The sequence below is a fragment of the Muscardinus avellanarius genome (genome assembly GCF_963383645.1).
Source record: "Muscardinus avellanarius genome assembly, chromosome: 18".
Lineage (NCBI taxonomy): Eukaryota > Metazoa > Chordata > Mammalia > Rodentia > Gliridae > Muscardinus > Muscardinus avellanarius.
In genome coordinates this window covers 29480210-29496218 of record NC_137804.1, presented here as the reverse complement: position 1 = coordinate 29496218, position 16009 = coordinate 29480210, and the positions used below count along the sequence as shown (strand labels likewise).

The 16009-nt window shown below is 44.4% G+C and overlaps 1 protein-coding gene across 4 annotated transcripts in view; it reads right to left on the bottom strand.

Annotated features, from left to right (window-relative positions):
- Positions 1–8666: 8666 nt before the first annotated feature.
- The window catches only part of DCP1A (decapping mRNA 1A), a gene marked incomplete at both ends in the record, with an annotated part of 71557 nt that continues 64214 nt past the window's right edge, over positions 8667–16009 (bottom strand). For 2 of the 4 annotated variants that reach the window (XM_080715701.1, XM_080715699.1), the window contains 3 exons: positions 8667–8747; positions 9050–9268; positions 14325–14390. In XM_080715701.1, the coding sequence (XP_080571827.1) occupies positions 8667–8747; positions 9050–9268; positions 14325–14390 (366 nt within the window). The remainder of the gene's footprint in view (positions 8748–9049; positions 9269–14324; positions 14391–16009) is intronic. The other 2 variants (XM_080715702.1, XM_080715700.1) reach the window with 1 other exon arrangement.

Genomic DNA, 16009 nt, shown 5'->3' with positions numbered 1-16009 from the left:
CATGATGACAGCTCAAAATCAGTTGATTTTATTTAATTTTGTGTGTGTGGTACTGGAGATGGAATCTATTGGCCTTCTACCTCTAGGCTACAGCCCCAGATCTATTTTATTTTTTAATTTGGAAACAGGTCTTGCTAAATTGATGAGGCTAGCTTCGAATCTGTGATCCTCCTGTCTCAGACGCCCAAGTACTGGGATTACAGGCCTGTTCAACCACGCCCAGCTTCAGTTGATTTTAAGTAGATTATTGCACATTTCCTGTCCCCCCCCCCGCCCCACCCCCCCATGAAGCAAATGCCTTGCAACACCTCTATCCCTCTCTCCCTCCCTCTTTCCCTCCCTCTCTCTCTCTCTCCCTCCCTCCCTCTTCCTCTCCCCCACTCTCTCTCGTGGTACTGGGAATTGAACAGAGGAGTATTCCACCTCTGAGCTACTCTCCCAGCCCTTCTATTCTTTTGTTCTTGAACAGGGTCTCCTGAAGCTGTCTTAGAGCCTGTGTCCTCCTGTCTCAGCCTCCCAATGTACTGGCAACACACCCTTTAATGTCTGTCTCCCATGGTTCTCCTCTGGTTCAATCCTGACTGATACAAACACAAGGAAGGAAACTTATTATTTGGCCATGCCGTCCAGAGAGCACCACTGACATTTTGGTTACTTCCTTCAAGTCTTGTTTTTTTTCTGCTCATGCACACAGAGACTTTACATAAAGTCAAGGACGCTCTGCATCTAGCTTGTCGCCTTCACTTGCCCCTGGGGGTCTACATCCTTTCTCTCCTGTCATTACTTCTGGGGCAGAGGGAGGCCAGCCACTGTCCCCCTTTGTTGACATTTGTAGGGCTTCTGTTTTTACACTCTAAGGAATAGCGGTTGTGCTTTCGTTCCTGCCATCACTGTACTTCTGGAAAACAGAGCTTCTTCCCGGGTTGCCACTGCAGATGGGATCCCATGTATCTTTGGCCAAACCTGGGTCCAGACTGGACCTGACCCTGGGAGTCACCCCTGAAGGCCTGGGGCTGGAGAGGCCTGGCACTCCTGAGCTCAGCGCCAGGGCTGGAGTCCAGCCAAAGCCTGTCAGGCCTACTTTCCTTGCACATAAAGAAAAGATGCCTAGTCATTGCAACTTGCAATTTGAGTAGCAGGGTCAGAGCATGTCTGTGCTGCTGTGGGCATGGATACCTCCCTGGGTGGAGAGCAGGAAGCTGCCTCACAGACGTGCCCTGCAGCCCTGTCAGTGCCGGGCCCGCTGCGGTGCCAGGCTGGGCTAGGGCTGTGCTACTGACAGGGTGCTCTGGGGAGGCTGGGCTCTGACTGGCACCGTCTGTGGATGACAGTAGCGCAAGGTCTTCATCCTCATCCCGTTTCTGGGCCTTGGGTTTTCCCTGAGTGAGGCCGGGGTGATGGAAGTGGCCAAGCTGCGCCCAAGGCTGAATTTCTCCTGGGCTGGTTGCTGAATGGTTGAGGTGAATGGCTAATCAGGGAGGAGGAAAGTGTTCTGGAGAGTAAGGCAGGGCTGAGCCATAGTCCCTCTGGAAACACAGCCATCGTTAGCATGCGTTGGTCATAGGGTTGAGGGAGTTGTTAATGAAAAATGTCCAGTTCTAAGTGCAGCTTTCTTGGCTCCACAAACTGTTTCTTTTTTCTTTCTTTCTTTCTTTTTTTTTTGTGGCACTGAGGATGGAACCCAGGGGCATTTTACCTCCAAGCTACAGCGCTAGGCATGTTTTTTAATTCTTTATTTTGAAACAGGGTCTTGCTGAGTTGCAGAGGGCCTCACTAAGTAGCTGAGCTGCTCGCAAACCGCAATCCTCCTGTCTCAGCCTCCCAAATGCTGGGATTACAAGCGTGTGCCACCATGCCCTGGCTGCTGCTTTTGTTTTTAAAATAGGGTCTCACTAAGTTGCTGAAGCTGGCCTTGAACCTGTGATCCTTTGTTTTTTTTTGTGTGTGTGTGGTACTGGGGGTGGAACCTAGGGGCTTTCTACCTCCAGGCTATACTCCCAGACCTATTATTTTTATATTTTATTTAGAAACAGAGTCTCACTAAGTTGCTGACAGCTTCAATTAGTAGCTGAGGCTGGCTTCGAACCTGTGCGATCCTCCTGTCTCAGCCTTTCAAGCACGGGGATTACAAGCCTGCGCCACCGTACCTGGCTAAATGTGATCCTTCTATCTCAGCCTCCCAAATGCTGGGATTACAAGTGTGAGCCACCACACTGGGCTTAAAAAACCCTTTCTTTCAACAATTTCTTGGTCTTTAAATTTTGACTTAATAATCACAAGAAACCATTGCAATCCCTTGAACCTACAATTGTCCAGCCAGAGAACAACTCCACTGTCATTTCAAAATATTCCTCGCAGTTCTCAAGGGACTGCGAGGCCTTCTCCACATTCTGCAAACCTAGAGGAAGGTGCTGTGAACCACTGCTGCTGCTCTCCAGTTGGACGAACTTGGGCCAGCTGCCTTAGGCAATTTACTCAACGTTTCCTCACCAGTGAAATGGAGAAACATGTGAAACCCGCAAGTTGAAGAGGGTGAAATCCACTCAACTCAAGAGGGTGCAGGAGGCGAGCAATGAGGTGGGGAGAGGTATCTGACTGAAGACTAGGATCCTCTCTGGACATTTTGTGAATTTCTGCAGCTGTGCCAGGTAATTACATACTTAACATAGGACAGCTCATTGTTACTTCTTTATATAACAATTATTTAAAAATAACAACAATTATACCATTTAAAATATTTTTAGAGCCGGGCTTGTTGGTGCACTCTTATAATCCCAGCATTCTAGAGGCTGAGACAGGAGGATTGTGGTTCACAGACAGCCTCAGCTACTTAGTGAGTCCTCTGCAACTTAGCGAGACCCTGTTTCAAATGAAAAAGAAGAAAAAAATAGAGCAGGAGGTGTATGTAGTGCGGAGGTCGAATGCCCCTGGGTTCCATTCAGACCCGCAAATAAATAAATACATAAATAAAATAATTTTAGAGCCAGCCGTGGTGGCACATGCCTGTAACCCCTGTACAAGTGAGGCTGAGACAGGATCACAGGCTCAAAGTCAGCCTCAGCGACTTAGTAAGACTCTATTTCTTTTGGAAGTACTGGGGATCGAAGCCAAGGCATTCTACCTCTGAGCTACACCCCAGTGTGTGTGTGTTACTGGGGACTGAACCTGGGGACATTCAACCTCCAAGTTACATTCCCAGCCCCACTTTTATTATTTAATTTTTGCGGTACTAAGGATGGAACCCACAGGCATTCTACCTCTGATCTACACTCCAGCCCTATTTTTTTATTCTTTATTTTGAAACAGGGTCTCACTGAGTTGCAAAAAGCCTAAGTAGCTGAGTCTGGCTGTGAACCGTGATCCACCTGTCTCAGCCTCCCAAATGCTGTAATTACAAGTGCGCACCACCACGCCTGGCTTTATTTTTGAAACAGGGTCTTGCTAGGTTGATGAGAGTCTACTTGTGGAGGCTGGCCTTGAACCTGCAATCTTCCTGTCTCAGCCTCCCAAGTACTGGGATTACAGGCATGCCCCACCATGCTTGGCTGAGATTAGTATTTGAATTGGTAAAGAGTAAAGCAGATTCACCACCCTCACTCAAGTGGGTGGGCCTTACCCAATCCCTTGAAGGCTCAATGGAACAAAAAGGACAGTTGAATTAATCTACCTGACTGCTTGAGCTGGTGTGTGTTTTCCTGCTTTCCAAGGTGCTTATCCTCAGGACTTTGGACCCCATGTGGAATCCATGCCACCAGATTTCCTGGGCCTGCAGCTTGCAGATGTCAGATTGTGGGACTTCTTAGATTTATAATCATGTGAGCAATACTTGATACTTGGTAAATAAAATTTATAGGAAGCCACTGGTTTGTTCAGACTAAACCCTGCACCAGGCCCATCAAACCAAACCAAACAGCAGTCACGTAGGCTGAAGTTCCACATTCAACAAGCCAAGACCAAGTTGATTATCTGATCTTCTGAGAAATTAGGAGAGAGAAAAGTAAAATTCCTCAACAGGCCAGTTCTAGCTGACCCAAGGAGGTCCCATCTGCTTTAACCTTTATAAAAAAAGTAATTGTGAGCCACAGTTTGCTTTTGTTTAGTTTCTGCTTTCTCAGCCTGTTTTCTGCTAAAAATCCCCCGGGGTGGTGAAGGTTGGCTCAGAGCTAGTGCATGTGCTCAGCATGTGAAGGAGCCCTGGGTTCAATCCTTAGCACACACGATTTTTATGTGTGATATTGCTGGATTCGAGACTTAAAGAACTTTGAATCAAATTTGTTGTAATTTTGTTTTATTACATTTCTTTCTATCTATATTTAAGTATCTTCTAGTGGTTGTTCCTCTAGAGAGCCTGACCACATGGGCTGGGAACAGGTGGATGAGGTTTCCTTTGTTCTGCTTCTTGCCCTAAACCATCTCATTGGTGAGGGGCTTTGGCAAGGTGCAAAAATTCATTAATAATGTTCCTATTTTTACAAGTCAAATAAAAGCACAATTAATACTTAGTAGGTGCTAAAACTTGGTTTTGAAATTTTATTAAAAAAATATATTTGCAAACATATAAAATTTAGGATGAAAAATGCTCATTTTAAAACATGTAATAACTTAATATTTGCAAACATACACAGATGGTATAAAATCCATACCATTACAAATGTCAATGCTGCTGTATTGCGCTCATGGAACAAAAATCTTGCTGTCATTCCAGAGCTTCTTGTCCCCACATTTCAGGGAGCCGGGAATCTGGTACAATGAGTCATGAGAGCCAAATGGCCAAAGCAGGAATACAGAATAAAAAACCATTCAGAATACCTATTTAAAAAACATGTTTCTTTAAGAATTCACACAGATAAAAGGGAAACACAACTTTGCATTTTTCCCACTTCAAAGTGATCAATATTGCCTCTTAGCATTTTAAAGAAAGATGTCAAATCCAAATCTGAGTGAACGATTGCACACATCTCTCCTGCTGAAATCTGAAACACAGGTTCCTTGAGGCCCTCGCCCACTCATGGAAATGTTCTCAAGCACAGGTTTAAAAAAGTTTAGTACAAATTGCCTTGCTCTCCTCAAACATTTCTGATATCTGAAAACACAGAGCACTATTGGTTCCAGAAGGTCAGTCTGAACACAAGCAAAGGCAGGCAAGAAACATGTGCTCCACAGCAAACGTGTGGCAAGGGCGCCGGCCACGGCCGCACCTCAGCCCTGCACTGCTCAGGCCGACAGCCCGCGCCACATCACCGCTCCTTTCTCTCCAAGTGACAGGATGATGGCTGATTTTGTGTTTTAAGCAGTTAGGCACCTTCAATTTCATGTTGCATTATTAGTAATACAATAACAAATATGACCTCTACTACCAAATAGAGAAAATTTCAAACTACATTCTTTGGGGGGAGGAGGGTAATAAAGCTGCATGGTTTAAAAATATTTACCTAGTAGTAGATTCCATGAGGTTTATAGTTTCTACAAGAAAATATAGGCCAGAAATAGAACAAATGGTTGGACATGCAAAATCTGGTCAGACATATTTTAACTAGGCCTGTGCATTCTCCTGTAGAGAAGGCCCAGGTTGCCATGGGTTCTGAAAAAAACACTACTGCTTAAGGTAAGTGGTGGACATCACACAGCAGACCGCATGAAATGCTTCTCCCAACAATGACTAGCACATGAAAACAGCATTCAGAGTCAAGCAGGACAACTTTCACAACTCACAAATCCAGGAAGATACACAGCAAAGAGGAATATGGTGGCCTGGGAGGTGTGTGCGGCAATGCAAAGACAGCACACTAATTACAACAAAAAACCTAGCAGCGCCACCCCCTGGTGATACCCTACACACATAACTTCAAGCTCTGGCAGGTTCCTCCCAGGCCCACACTTGGACTCATCAAAGGGGTGTGTGTGTGTTGGGCGTGGGGGTTGGGTGGATGTACAGATGGACAGAGTGATCTAAACGCAGCCTCTCCATCTTGTTCATTTCAACTAAAGTTCCAGTAGAGACACTGCAGCAATGTAAACACTCAAACCTAAACTAGCATGAGGTTCTAGATAGAAAGCCTGAACAAGGAATAAGGCAACTGAACTGTGACTCTCAGGCCAGGGGCATCCAACTCCAACTCTTCAAGACTGGCCTCGTTCTCAGGGGACTCATTCTGGCCTGAACTTCCTGACAAATAATGACCACAAACTTCTGGGTTTTTTTCTTTTTTCTTTTTTGCAGTTCTAGGGATGGAATTCAGGGACATTCTACCTCTAACCTACACCCTCAGCCCTATTTTACTGTTTTATTTGGATATAGGGTCTCACTAAGTTGCTGATGCTAGCCAGGAACCTGTAATCCTCCTGTCTCAGCCTCCCAAGTACTGGGGATTATAGGCATGTGCAACCATGCCCAGCTGGCTTCTGAATTTTGAAGTAAATGCTATGGAGATATAAATTTGGGAGTTGAAACAGACTTACCCTTTTCAAGTCTCCATACTTGGCACTTAAGTTTCCTTTCACACTAAGGAGGCCACACCACAGAGTCTCTTCTTACTGTCTATCATATTCATTCCTTGCCAGATTTGGTTATAGACCTTCTTAAGGATATTCTGCCTTTACTCTCTCATAATATTATACATATTTGAAAGCATCACTGAAATGCAAATGACTATTATAACAAGAACCCCTTGATTTATCTGTTTACTAAAGGCTGTTGAGACTATACTTGGGTATAATAAAATCTCCGGGTGCATTCATTTTATGAGAACAACCATGTGCCTCCTTGGATACCATCTCCTAGTGTCAGTAAGTTATCTTCCTGTAACTTTATTTTAAAATTATAATTTTCTTTCCTAGACAATGCATGAGCAATTCATTTTTGGTTGCTGAATTTACACACTATCTTTGAAAACAAACTATTCCTAATTGAGTATGAAGACATAAGCTTCCCTGAATTCTGCATAATTCACATATAAGTAAGTAGACACCAACAGAAGACACTAAACTGAGAAGTAGAAACACTGTCCAGGAAGCACATTCAGATTAACAGAAGCCAATCAAAGTATTCTTTATGCTAAAAACTAAGGTCAAACTAAAGCAAGTAATTTTCTAAAATTTCAGCTAGAAAAACAATCTTATGACTTATGATTGAGTTACCATTAAAGCTTAAATGATTGTTCCCAAGGAACTGTCACATCTGTCAGCATTATTCACAGCTAATCTGTATGCTAGCTGGTTGAGCCAATTGGGTTTTTACCCATCATTAAATAGTGCTCAGAAAAGTAAGCAGTGCATCTTAATTGGTTAAATACTACAAAATGACCTGTATCATTAGAAACAAAGACACTTTCATTCAAAGAATATCTTAAAATTACTATTGCTGAAATAAATCAAATTCTACATTAAAATATTACTAACCACCATTACATGCCATAAAAGAATAAATATAAATCATGGCAGATCAATAGCAGCATAACAAAGCATCTTTACATATTTTCACACTTTGGGCTGGAAAAGTACTCACAGCCTAGGAATACATTGGTAAAGTTCAGAATCTCACACTTTCTTTTAAACTCCATATTCTATAACAAAGTAAGGGCAGTGTGAATAACAGTTCCCTTTTCTGCATAGCTTTAAAACTGTTCTCAGTACACTTGAGGAATGGAACCACAATGGCTTTGTCAAATTGGTCCACTGGTCCTTTTGTCAAAGTGTTAAGGAAAATAATTAACAATGACTTCTTTGTTTAGACAGAAAAGGAAAATAAAGCTGTGCTTCACACATAAACTTAACATTTTCAAAACCATTGGATAAATTTTTTTTTTTTTTTGTACCAGGGATTGAACTCAGGGGCAATCTACCTACCTCTAAGCAACATCCCCAGCCCTTTTATTTTATTTTTTATTATGAAACAGGGTCTCGTTAAGTTCCTAAGGGCCTCACTTAGTTGCTGAGGCTGGCCTCAAACCTGCAATCCTCCTGTCTCAGTCTCCCAATTATTGGTATTACAGGTGTGCACCACCACGCCTGGCTTGGAGAGTTTAACTTAAAATGAAGATTTCTGGTAGGGCTTGGGCATGACCAGCCCCAGCCTTTGCTTCAAAGGTATGACACACCTCCTCCCACATCACCATAGGACTGGGGGACACATAAAACACAAAGAATTCCAGAAGTTTTAAGGCCCTAATGGGGGCACTCATATAAAATAAACTTCACTTGAACAAATAATTCCTAAAAACTTGAGGCTGCGTTGTGGAGCTGACTTCTGCTCTACCCAGAACTCGACCGTCAGCCTAATGCCGCCTTCCTGGGGCAGGGGTGGTGGAGGTGCTGGCTGTGCTCTGCGGCAAGGCCGGTGGCTACTCCTACCTAAATCCTTGAAAGTCAAAGCAAGCTGATCATCAGACTCCTCAGTTCATACACTTGCTCACAACTGATGAAAACACTCAGATAACACAATGGTCTTTTTTTGTTTTGTTTGTCAAAACAAAGGTCTGCTGGTGATGTTTCACAGTGAAACTTCCATGATCACTGAGAATGTCACTTGGAAACATTCTTAAGGAATGAGTCGCTTTCGCTTAGGCTCAATTTCAGGACTCTCAATACTCCATGTTCTACTTAGAAGTCTCCATGATGAAGCCTCTGTTTTTGAGGTTGACTCTGCCTTTAAGTTGGTTCCCCTCCAGTCACAGGTTAGGGTTGTCTTTGTTCTTGCTTAGAACCTGCAAGTAAACCTCATGAAGTGTACTGAGGAAGCTGGAATCATTCTGGAAGAGATAGTAAAGGTCAGAACATGGACTGTCACATTTACTTTATCTGAACTTACTTCCTCGATAACAACTTAGACAAGTTTAAGTGACTGGTTTAACTAATTACCTGAAGAACTGCAACCGTTCAGAGGTAATCATGATTAATATTTTGGAGTTTATTTACTCAGTTATTCCGCCAAGAATGCATGCGTAGGAAGAAAGAAACATTACCCCCACCTAGTCTTTTGAATTAAGAACTTACCAAATTTGTTTTCTTTTGTTAAAGAATTAAAAAATGACTCAATTGATAGCCTACATACCTTTATTAGATGTATCAATGTATCCTGGAGCTGAGACTTGCTGAGAATAATGGAAGGCTTTCTCTGATTTTCTGGTGTTCCAACAGTGAGGGGAGAAGGGGAGCTGGCTTTCCTCTCAAGGTCTGTGGACCTTGGAACTGTCTGTTGGAAAACACTTGGGGACAGCAGGACTGAAGACACTGCTGTGGTCGTCGTAGTAACGAGTGGAGGGCCTGCAACCTGTAGGGGAACAGTGTTCATTTTTGTGTTAGTTTTTGGCTTTTGGTACTAAGGATTAAACTCGGGCATTCTACCTCCGAGCTATCCCCCAACCCTATTTTTTATTCTTTATTTTTGAAACAGGGTCTTACTGAATTGCAAAGGGCCCAAGTAGCTGAGGCTGTCCACGAACTGTGATCCTCCTGTCTCAGCCTCCCAAATGCTGGGTTTACAAGCATACACCACCAAACCCGGCTTTCCAGCCCTATCTTTTATTCCTTATTTTGAAACAGGGTCTAACTTGCAGAGGGCCTCACATAGTAGCTGAGGCTGGCTTTGAACCTGCGATCCTCCTGTCTCAGCCTCCCAAGTACTGGGATTGCAAGTGAGCACCACCACACCCGGCTTCTTGTTTCCTTGTGTGTCTGTGTGTGTTGTGTGTATGGTGCTGGGGTTTGAACCCAGAGTTATTTTACCTCTGAGTGACACCCCCAGCCCTATTTTGTATTCTTATTTTGACATATACTCTACCACCGAGTTATATCCCTGACCTCTAAACACTAAGTCTTGGGTTCAGGTAAACATTCAGTAAAAATATGTTAACATTTTATATCTGGTTATGCAGCTCCTGTCAGCTAAAACATGAAGAGTTCATTTGTAGAAGAATCATCAAGGGAAGTCAAGTCCAACCATTACTGAAGGTGACTATGAGAAATAACAGCAGGACGCAGTGGTGCGAGCCAGCAGTCCCAGGACTCGGGAGGCTGAGACAGGAGGGTCATTGGTTTTGAGGCCAACTGCAGCAACTTAGGCCCTCCACAACTTAGTGACATCCTTTTTCAAGATAAAAAATAAAATAGGGCTGGGGTAGCTCAGAGGTAGAATTCCCCTGGGCTCAATTCTCAGTACTCCCTCTACCCCCCAAAAAAGGTTTAGGGGTATAGCTCAGACTTGTAGAAGGTCCTTGGGTTCAATCCCTAGTACTGTATACCCCCCACCCCCCCAAAAAAGAAAGAACAGAATGTCATGCACAGTAAATCCTATGATAAAAATATAAATTTTATTTGGGGGTGGAGCTGAGGGAATGACTGGATAAGGGCAGGAAGAAACTTTCTTTCTTGGAGTGACAGAATTGTATCTATATGAGCCAGGCGTGGTGGCGCACCCTTGTAATCCCAGCATTTGGGAGGCTGAGACGGGAGGATCGCGGTTCGCGGACAGCCTCAGCTATTTAATGAGGCCCTCTGCAACTTAGTGAGACCCTGTTTCAAAATAAAGAATAAAAAAATAGGGCAGGGGGTGTAGCTCGGAGGTCAAATGCCTCTGGGTTCCATCCCCAGACCTGCAAAAAAAAAAAAAAAAAAAGTATCTATTTTGATTAGGTTGCTCCTTAACTAAGGGATGTTAGATACATGTGTCAACACTCATATATGTTTTGTATAGAAATTTTAAATTTTAATAAAGAGCTTTAAAAATCTAGTTATGGCTGGGCGTGGTGGCGCATGCTTGTCATCCCTGCGCTTGAGAGGCTGAGACCGGAGGATCGCACGGGTTCGAAGCCAGCCTCAGCTACTTAGGCTTTCAACAGCTTAGTGAGACCCTGTTTCCAAATAAAATATAAAAAATGTCTGGGAGTATAGCCCGGAGGTAGAAAGCCTCTGGGTTCCACCCCAGTACCACCAAAAAAAAAGAAAAAAAAAATTCTAGTTATGGCCAGGCATGGTGGTGTCGCACGCCTGTAATCCCAGTTCTTGGGAGGCTGACATAGGAGAATCGCAGGTTTGAGGAGAGCCTCAGTAAGTAGTGAGACTCTGTTTCCAAATAAGATAAAATAATAAAATCAGGCAGGGGGTGTAGCTCAAAGGTAAAATGCCTGAGTTCAATCCCCAGTAAAAATACAAATACAGACACAGACACACAACTTAGTATGGGCTGCGCATGGTGACATACACCTGTAATCCCAGTACTTGAGAGGCTACGATAGGAGGACCACAGGTTCGAGACCAGCCTCTCAGCAATTCAGTGAGACCCTGTTCCAAAGTAAAAAAATAAAAAGGAAGGTAGGCACTGTGAAGCAATGTCATTCTGCTGTAATTCCAGTGCTTGGGAGACTGAGACAGAATGAAAGGTTCAAGGACAACCTCATCAATTTATTGAGACCTTATTTCAAAATAAAAAAGGGCTGAGGGTACAGCCTGCAAGTATAATGCCCTTGTTTACTCTCCAGTACCACCACCACTATCAATAAGTTTACTTATGGGCTGGGGTGTAGCTTGGTGGTAGTACTTTCCTAGCATCTCCAGAAGCACAAAAACAAACAATAAAGCCCCATTCCAGTTAAATAAAAACAAATTGGAGAACCCAGGGGCTTTCTACCTCGGGGCTATACTCCAAGACCTATTTTTTCTATTTTATTTGGAAACAGGGTCTCACTAAGTTGCCGAGAGCCTCACTAAGTAGCTGAGGCTGGCTTTGAACCTGTGCGATCCTCCCGTCTCAGCCTCCCAAGCGCGGGGATTATAAGCGTGTGCCACTATGCCTGGCTAAAAACAAAATTTTGCTGGACATGGTTACATGCCTGTAACCCCAGTACTGAGAGGCTGAGACAAAAAGGTCACAGGTTCTCAGCCAGCCTCAGCAACTTAGCAAGGCCATCTGAAACTTAGTGAGACCTTGTTTCAAAATAAAAAAAGAACTAAGCCAGGCGTGGTGTAATCCCAACGTTTGGGAGGCTGAGACCGGAGGATCATGGTTCCCGGACAGCCTCAGCTACTTAGTGAGGCCCTCCACAACTTAGTGAGATCTTGTTTCAAAAAAAAGAATAAAAAATAGGGCAGGGGGTGTAGCTTGGAGGTTGGAGGTTCAATGCGCCTGGGTTCCATCCCTAGACAGGCGTGGTGGCACACATTTGTAATCCCAGCACTTGGGAGGCTGAGACAGGAGGATCACACAAGTTCGAAGCCAGCCTCAGCTACTTAGCGAGGCTCTCAGCAACTTAGTGAGACCCTGTTTCCAAATAAAGCATAAAATAGGTCTGGGAGTATAGCCTGGAGGCAGAAAAGCCCCTGGGTTACACCTGCAGTACCACCAAAAAAAAAAAAAAAAAAAAAAAAAAAAAAAGAACCGGGAGCTGGGTATGTTGGCACATGCTTATAATTCCAGCATTTGGGAGGCTGAGATAGGAGGATGGTTTACGGACCGCTTCATTACTTAATGAAGCCCTTTGCAAATCAGTGAGACCCTGTTTAAAAAAAGAAAAAAGAATAAAATAGTGCTGGAGGTAAAATGTCCCTGGGTTCCATCCCAAATATGGAGAAAAAAAAAAAAAGACTGGGGGTATAGCTCAAGAGATAGGTCACCCCTGGAATCAATCTGCAGTAACCCCCAACACAAGAGAGAGCTACACTTCTCTTGCTACAGTTGGGGGGGGCACCAGAAATTTAAGCTCGAGAGCATGGCTATACACACACTCATGGCTCCTCCCTTGTTCTTATATGCTACTTCTTCATCCACAAACAGCAAAGAGCTCAGTGGAGTTGGCTTTTTGTGGTGCTGGTACTTGAGCCTAGAGGCATTCTACCTCTAGGCTACACACCCAGCCCTATTTTTATTCTTTATTTTGAAAAAGGTTCTGAGTTTCAAAGGGCCTAAGTAACTGAGGCTGTCAGCAAACCATGATCCTCTTGTCTCAGCCTCCCAAATGCTGGGATTACAAGCGTGCGCCACCACATCTAGCTGTGCCCTTTTTATTTTTTATTTTGCGCCTTGCTAAGTTGTGGAGGGTCCTGCTAAATTTCTGAGGCTGGCCTTGAACGTGTGATCCTCCTGTCTCAGCCCCCGAGTACGAAGATTAACGGGTGTGTGCTACCATGTCCAGCTTTACTAGGGTTTTAAGGCTGTGATTTCTGTTATCTGAACCACTGAGCTTGCTTTTTGGTGCATAACCAGGCTAATAGCTCCTGCTGATCACCACAGAGCAGGACGAGCTACCCCAGGCTAGGCAGAACGTGGCTTTAAATTCTGAGACCCGAGTTGAGGTGTTCAGTATTAAAGGAGAATGAGATGTCACATTAAAGGAACTGAAAAAGAGAATGTGGATTTTGCCCTCATGGAGAGTGGGGACACCATGCATGAGAAACGAGGTGAGGGCCAATAAGCAAGGACCAGAGCTTTGGGCCTGGAGGCGTCCCCATCAAGACGGGGCTCTGCCCACTGGGACATCACAGCTCTTCCCAGGCAGAGTATCCCTGCTTACAGAAACAAGCTGACAAGCCAGGTATGGCGCAGTGGGCACGCTTGTAATCCCAGTAGTTGGGAGGCTGAGACAACAGGATCCCGTTCGTGGACAGCCTCAGCTACTTAGTGGGGCCCTTTGCAACTCAGTGAGACCCTGTTTCAAAAATGAAAGAACAAAAAATAGGGCTGGGGTGTAGCTCAGAGGTAAAATGCCCTTGGGTTCCATCCCTAGTATGGAAAAAACAAAAACAAAACTAACAGCTGGGCATGATGGCGCATGCAATCTCAGTACTTGGGAGGCTGAGATAGGAGGATTGCAGGCTTGAGGCCAGCCTCTGCTACTTTGTGAGGCCCTCCGCAACTAAGTAAGACCTTGTTTCAAAATAAAGAATAAAAAATAGGGCTGGGGGTGTAGTTTGAAGGTAGAATGCCCCTGGGTTCCATCCCCGGCAACCTCCCCTGCAAAAAAAATCTGACATAGTTTCAGTAGTCACCATTGACAAATGCCAAGTTGGCCCCACCACCACGAGCACAAGCAGAAGAACTTAAAAATACTCATGAGCTGTTCAGGAAAACAGTCCTGAGCCGGGCGCGGTGGCCCACACTTGTAATCCCAGCATTCGGGAGGCTGAGACAGGAGGATCACAGTTCGCGGACAGCCTCAGCTACTTAGCGAGGCCCTCTGCAACTCAGTGAGACCCTGCTTCAAAATAAAGAATAAAAAATCGGGCTGAGGGTGTAGCTCGGAGGTAGAATGCCCCTGGGTTCCATCCCCAGTACTGAAAAAAAAAAAAAAAAGAAAAAAAAAAGAAAAAAAAAAAAAGAAAAACAGAGTCCTTACCGGGATGCCACTGGATAACACCTTAGGCTGGGCAAATAGTTCAGGATCCTGGTTTTGCTGCATAGACTGAAATATTTAATAAGAAAAGATGAACGGATGTGGCAAGTTTCAATGAGAAAGATTTCTACTTACTGGTAGAAAACCTAGGTTAGCAATAAGAAATGGCTCATCTGTTAACCAGTTCCTATGATGCCTGAAGAGACCGACAGGAACTTTCAGCACTGACTTGACTTCACAATGAAAGTGTCGGAGGGCCTCCCGTCCTCATTCCTCTGAGAAGAGGCACGGCAAGGCCTTCACAGCCTCCCAGTGTCGCTGAAGAAAAAGCTGGGGTCGACCTCGCAAGGGATGAGGAGCTGGGGGTGGTGCTATATGCCATAACCCTAGCATTTTGGGAGATTATTTGGAGGTGGAATGTCCCTACCAGAGATCCTGGTAGCCTGATGCTTTATTTTTGCGGGTCTGGGGTGGAACCCAGGGGCATGCTACCTCCAAGCCACACCCCCGGCCCTATTTTTTATTCTTTATTTTGAAACCGGGTCTCACTGAGTTGCAGAGGGCCTCACTAAGTAGCTGAGGCTGTCTGCAAACCGCGATCCTCTGGTCTCAGCCTCCCGAATGCTGGGATTACAAGCGTGTGCCACCACACCTGGCTCTGATGCGCTTTTAATTGGTATTGGGGATGGAATCTTGGTACATTCTACCTCCGAGCAACATCCCCAGTCCTTTCTGCCTTCTTTTTTTGGGTGGGACTGGGGATGGAACCTAGGGAATTCTATTTTGGAGTTAAAGCCCCAGCCTGATTTTATTATTTTATTTTGAAACAGGGTCTCACTAATATCTTAGCCTCCCAAATACTGGATTACAAGTATGTGTCACCACCATACGTGGACTATTTATTTACTTATTTAATTTGTGGTACTGGAGATTTTTTTGTGTGTGTATGGTACTGGGAATGGAGCCCTGGGGCTTTTCTGCCTCCAGGCTATACTCCCAGACCCATTTTCTATTTTATTTGGGAACAGGGTCTCACTAAGTTGCTGAGAGCCTCACTAAGTAGCTGAGGCTGGCTTCGAACCTGTGTGACCCTCCTGTCTCAGCCTCCCAAGCGCAGGGATTACATGCGTGTGCCACCATGCTCCATCTTTTTTTCTTTTCTTTCCTTCCTTCCCTCCCTACCTCACTCTGCAAGTTTTATCATTGAGCCACATCCCGTAGCCCTTTTTTTTTCGTGGTGCTGTGGATGAACCCAGGGGAATTCTACCTCTAAGCTATAACCCTAGCCTTTTAAAATTTGATTTGATATATATATATATATATATATATATATATATATATATATATATATATATATATTTTGTGTGGTACTGGCGGTAGAACCCAGAGGCTTTCTACCTCTGGGTTATACTCTCAGACCTATTTTATACTTCATTTTGAAACAGGGTCTCACTAAGTTGCTGAGAGCCTCACTAAGTAGCTGAGGCTGGCTTCGAAAATGTGCGATCCTCCTGTCTCAGCCTCCCAAGCGTGTGCCACCACACCTGGCTTTCTTTTTATTTTTTTGTTATTAGAGGTTGAATGCAGAGGCTACTCACTTAGCCTTATTTATTTATTTATTTATTTTAAAACAGGGCCGAAGTTCCTGAGAGATCTTGCTAAACTGCTGAAGCTGTCTTTCACCTGCA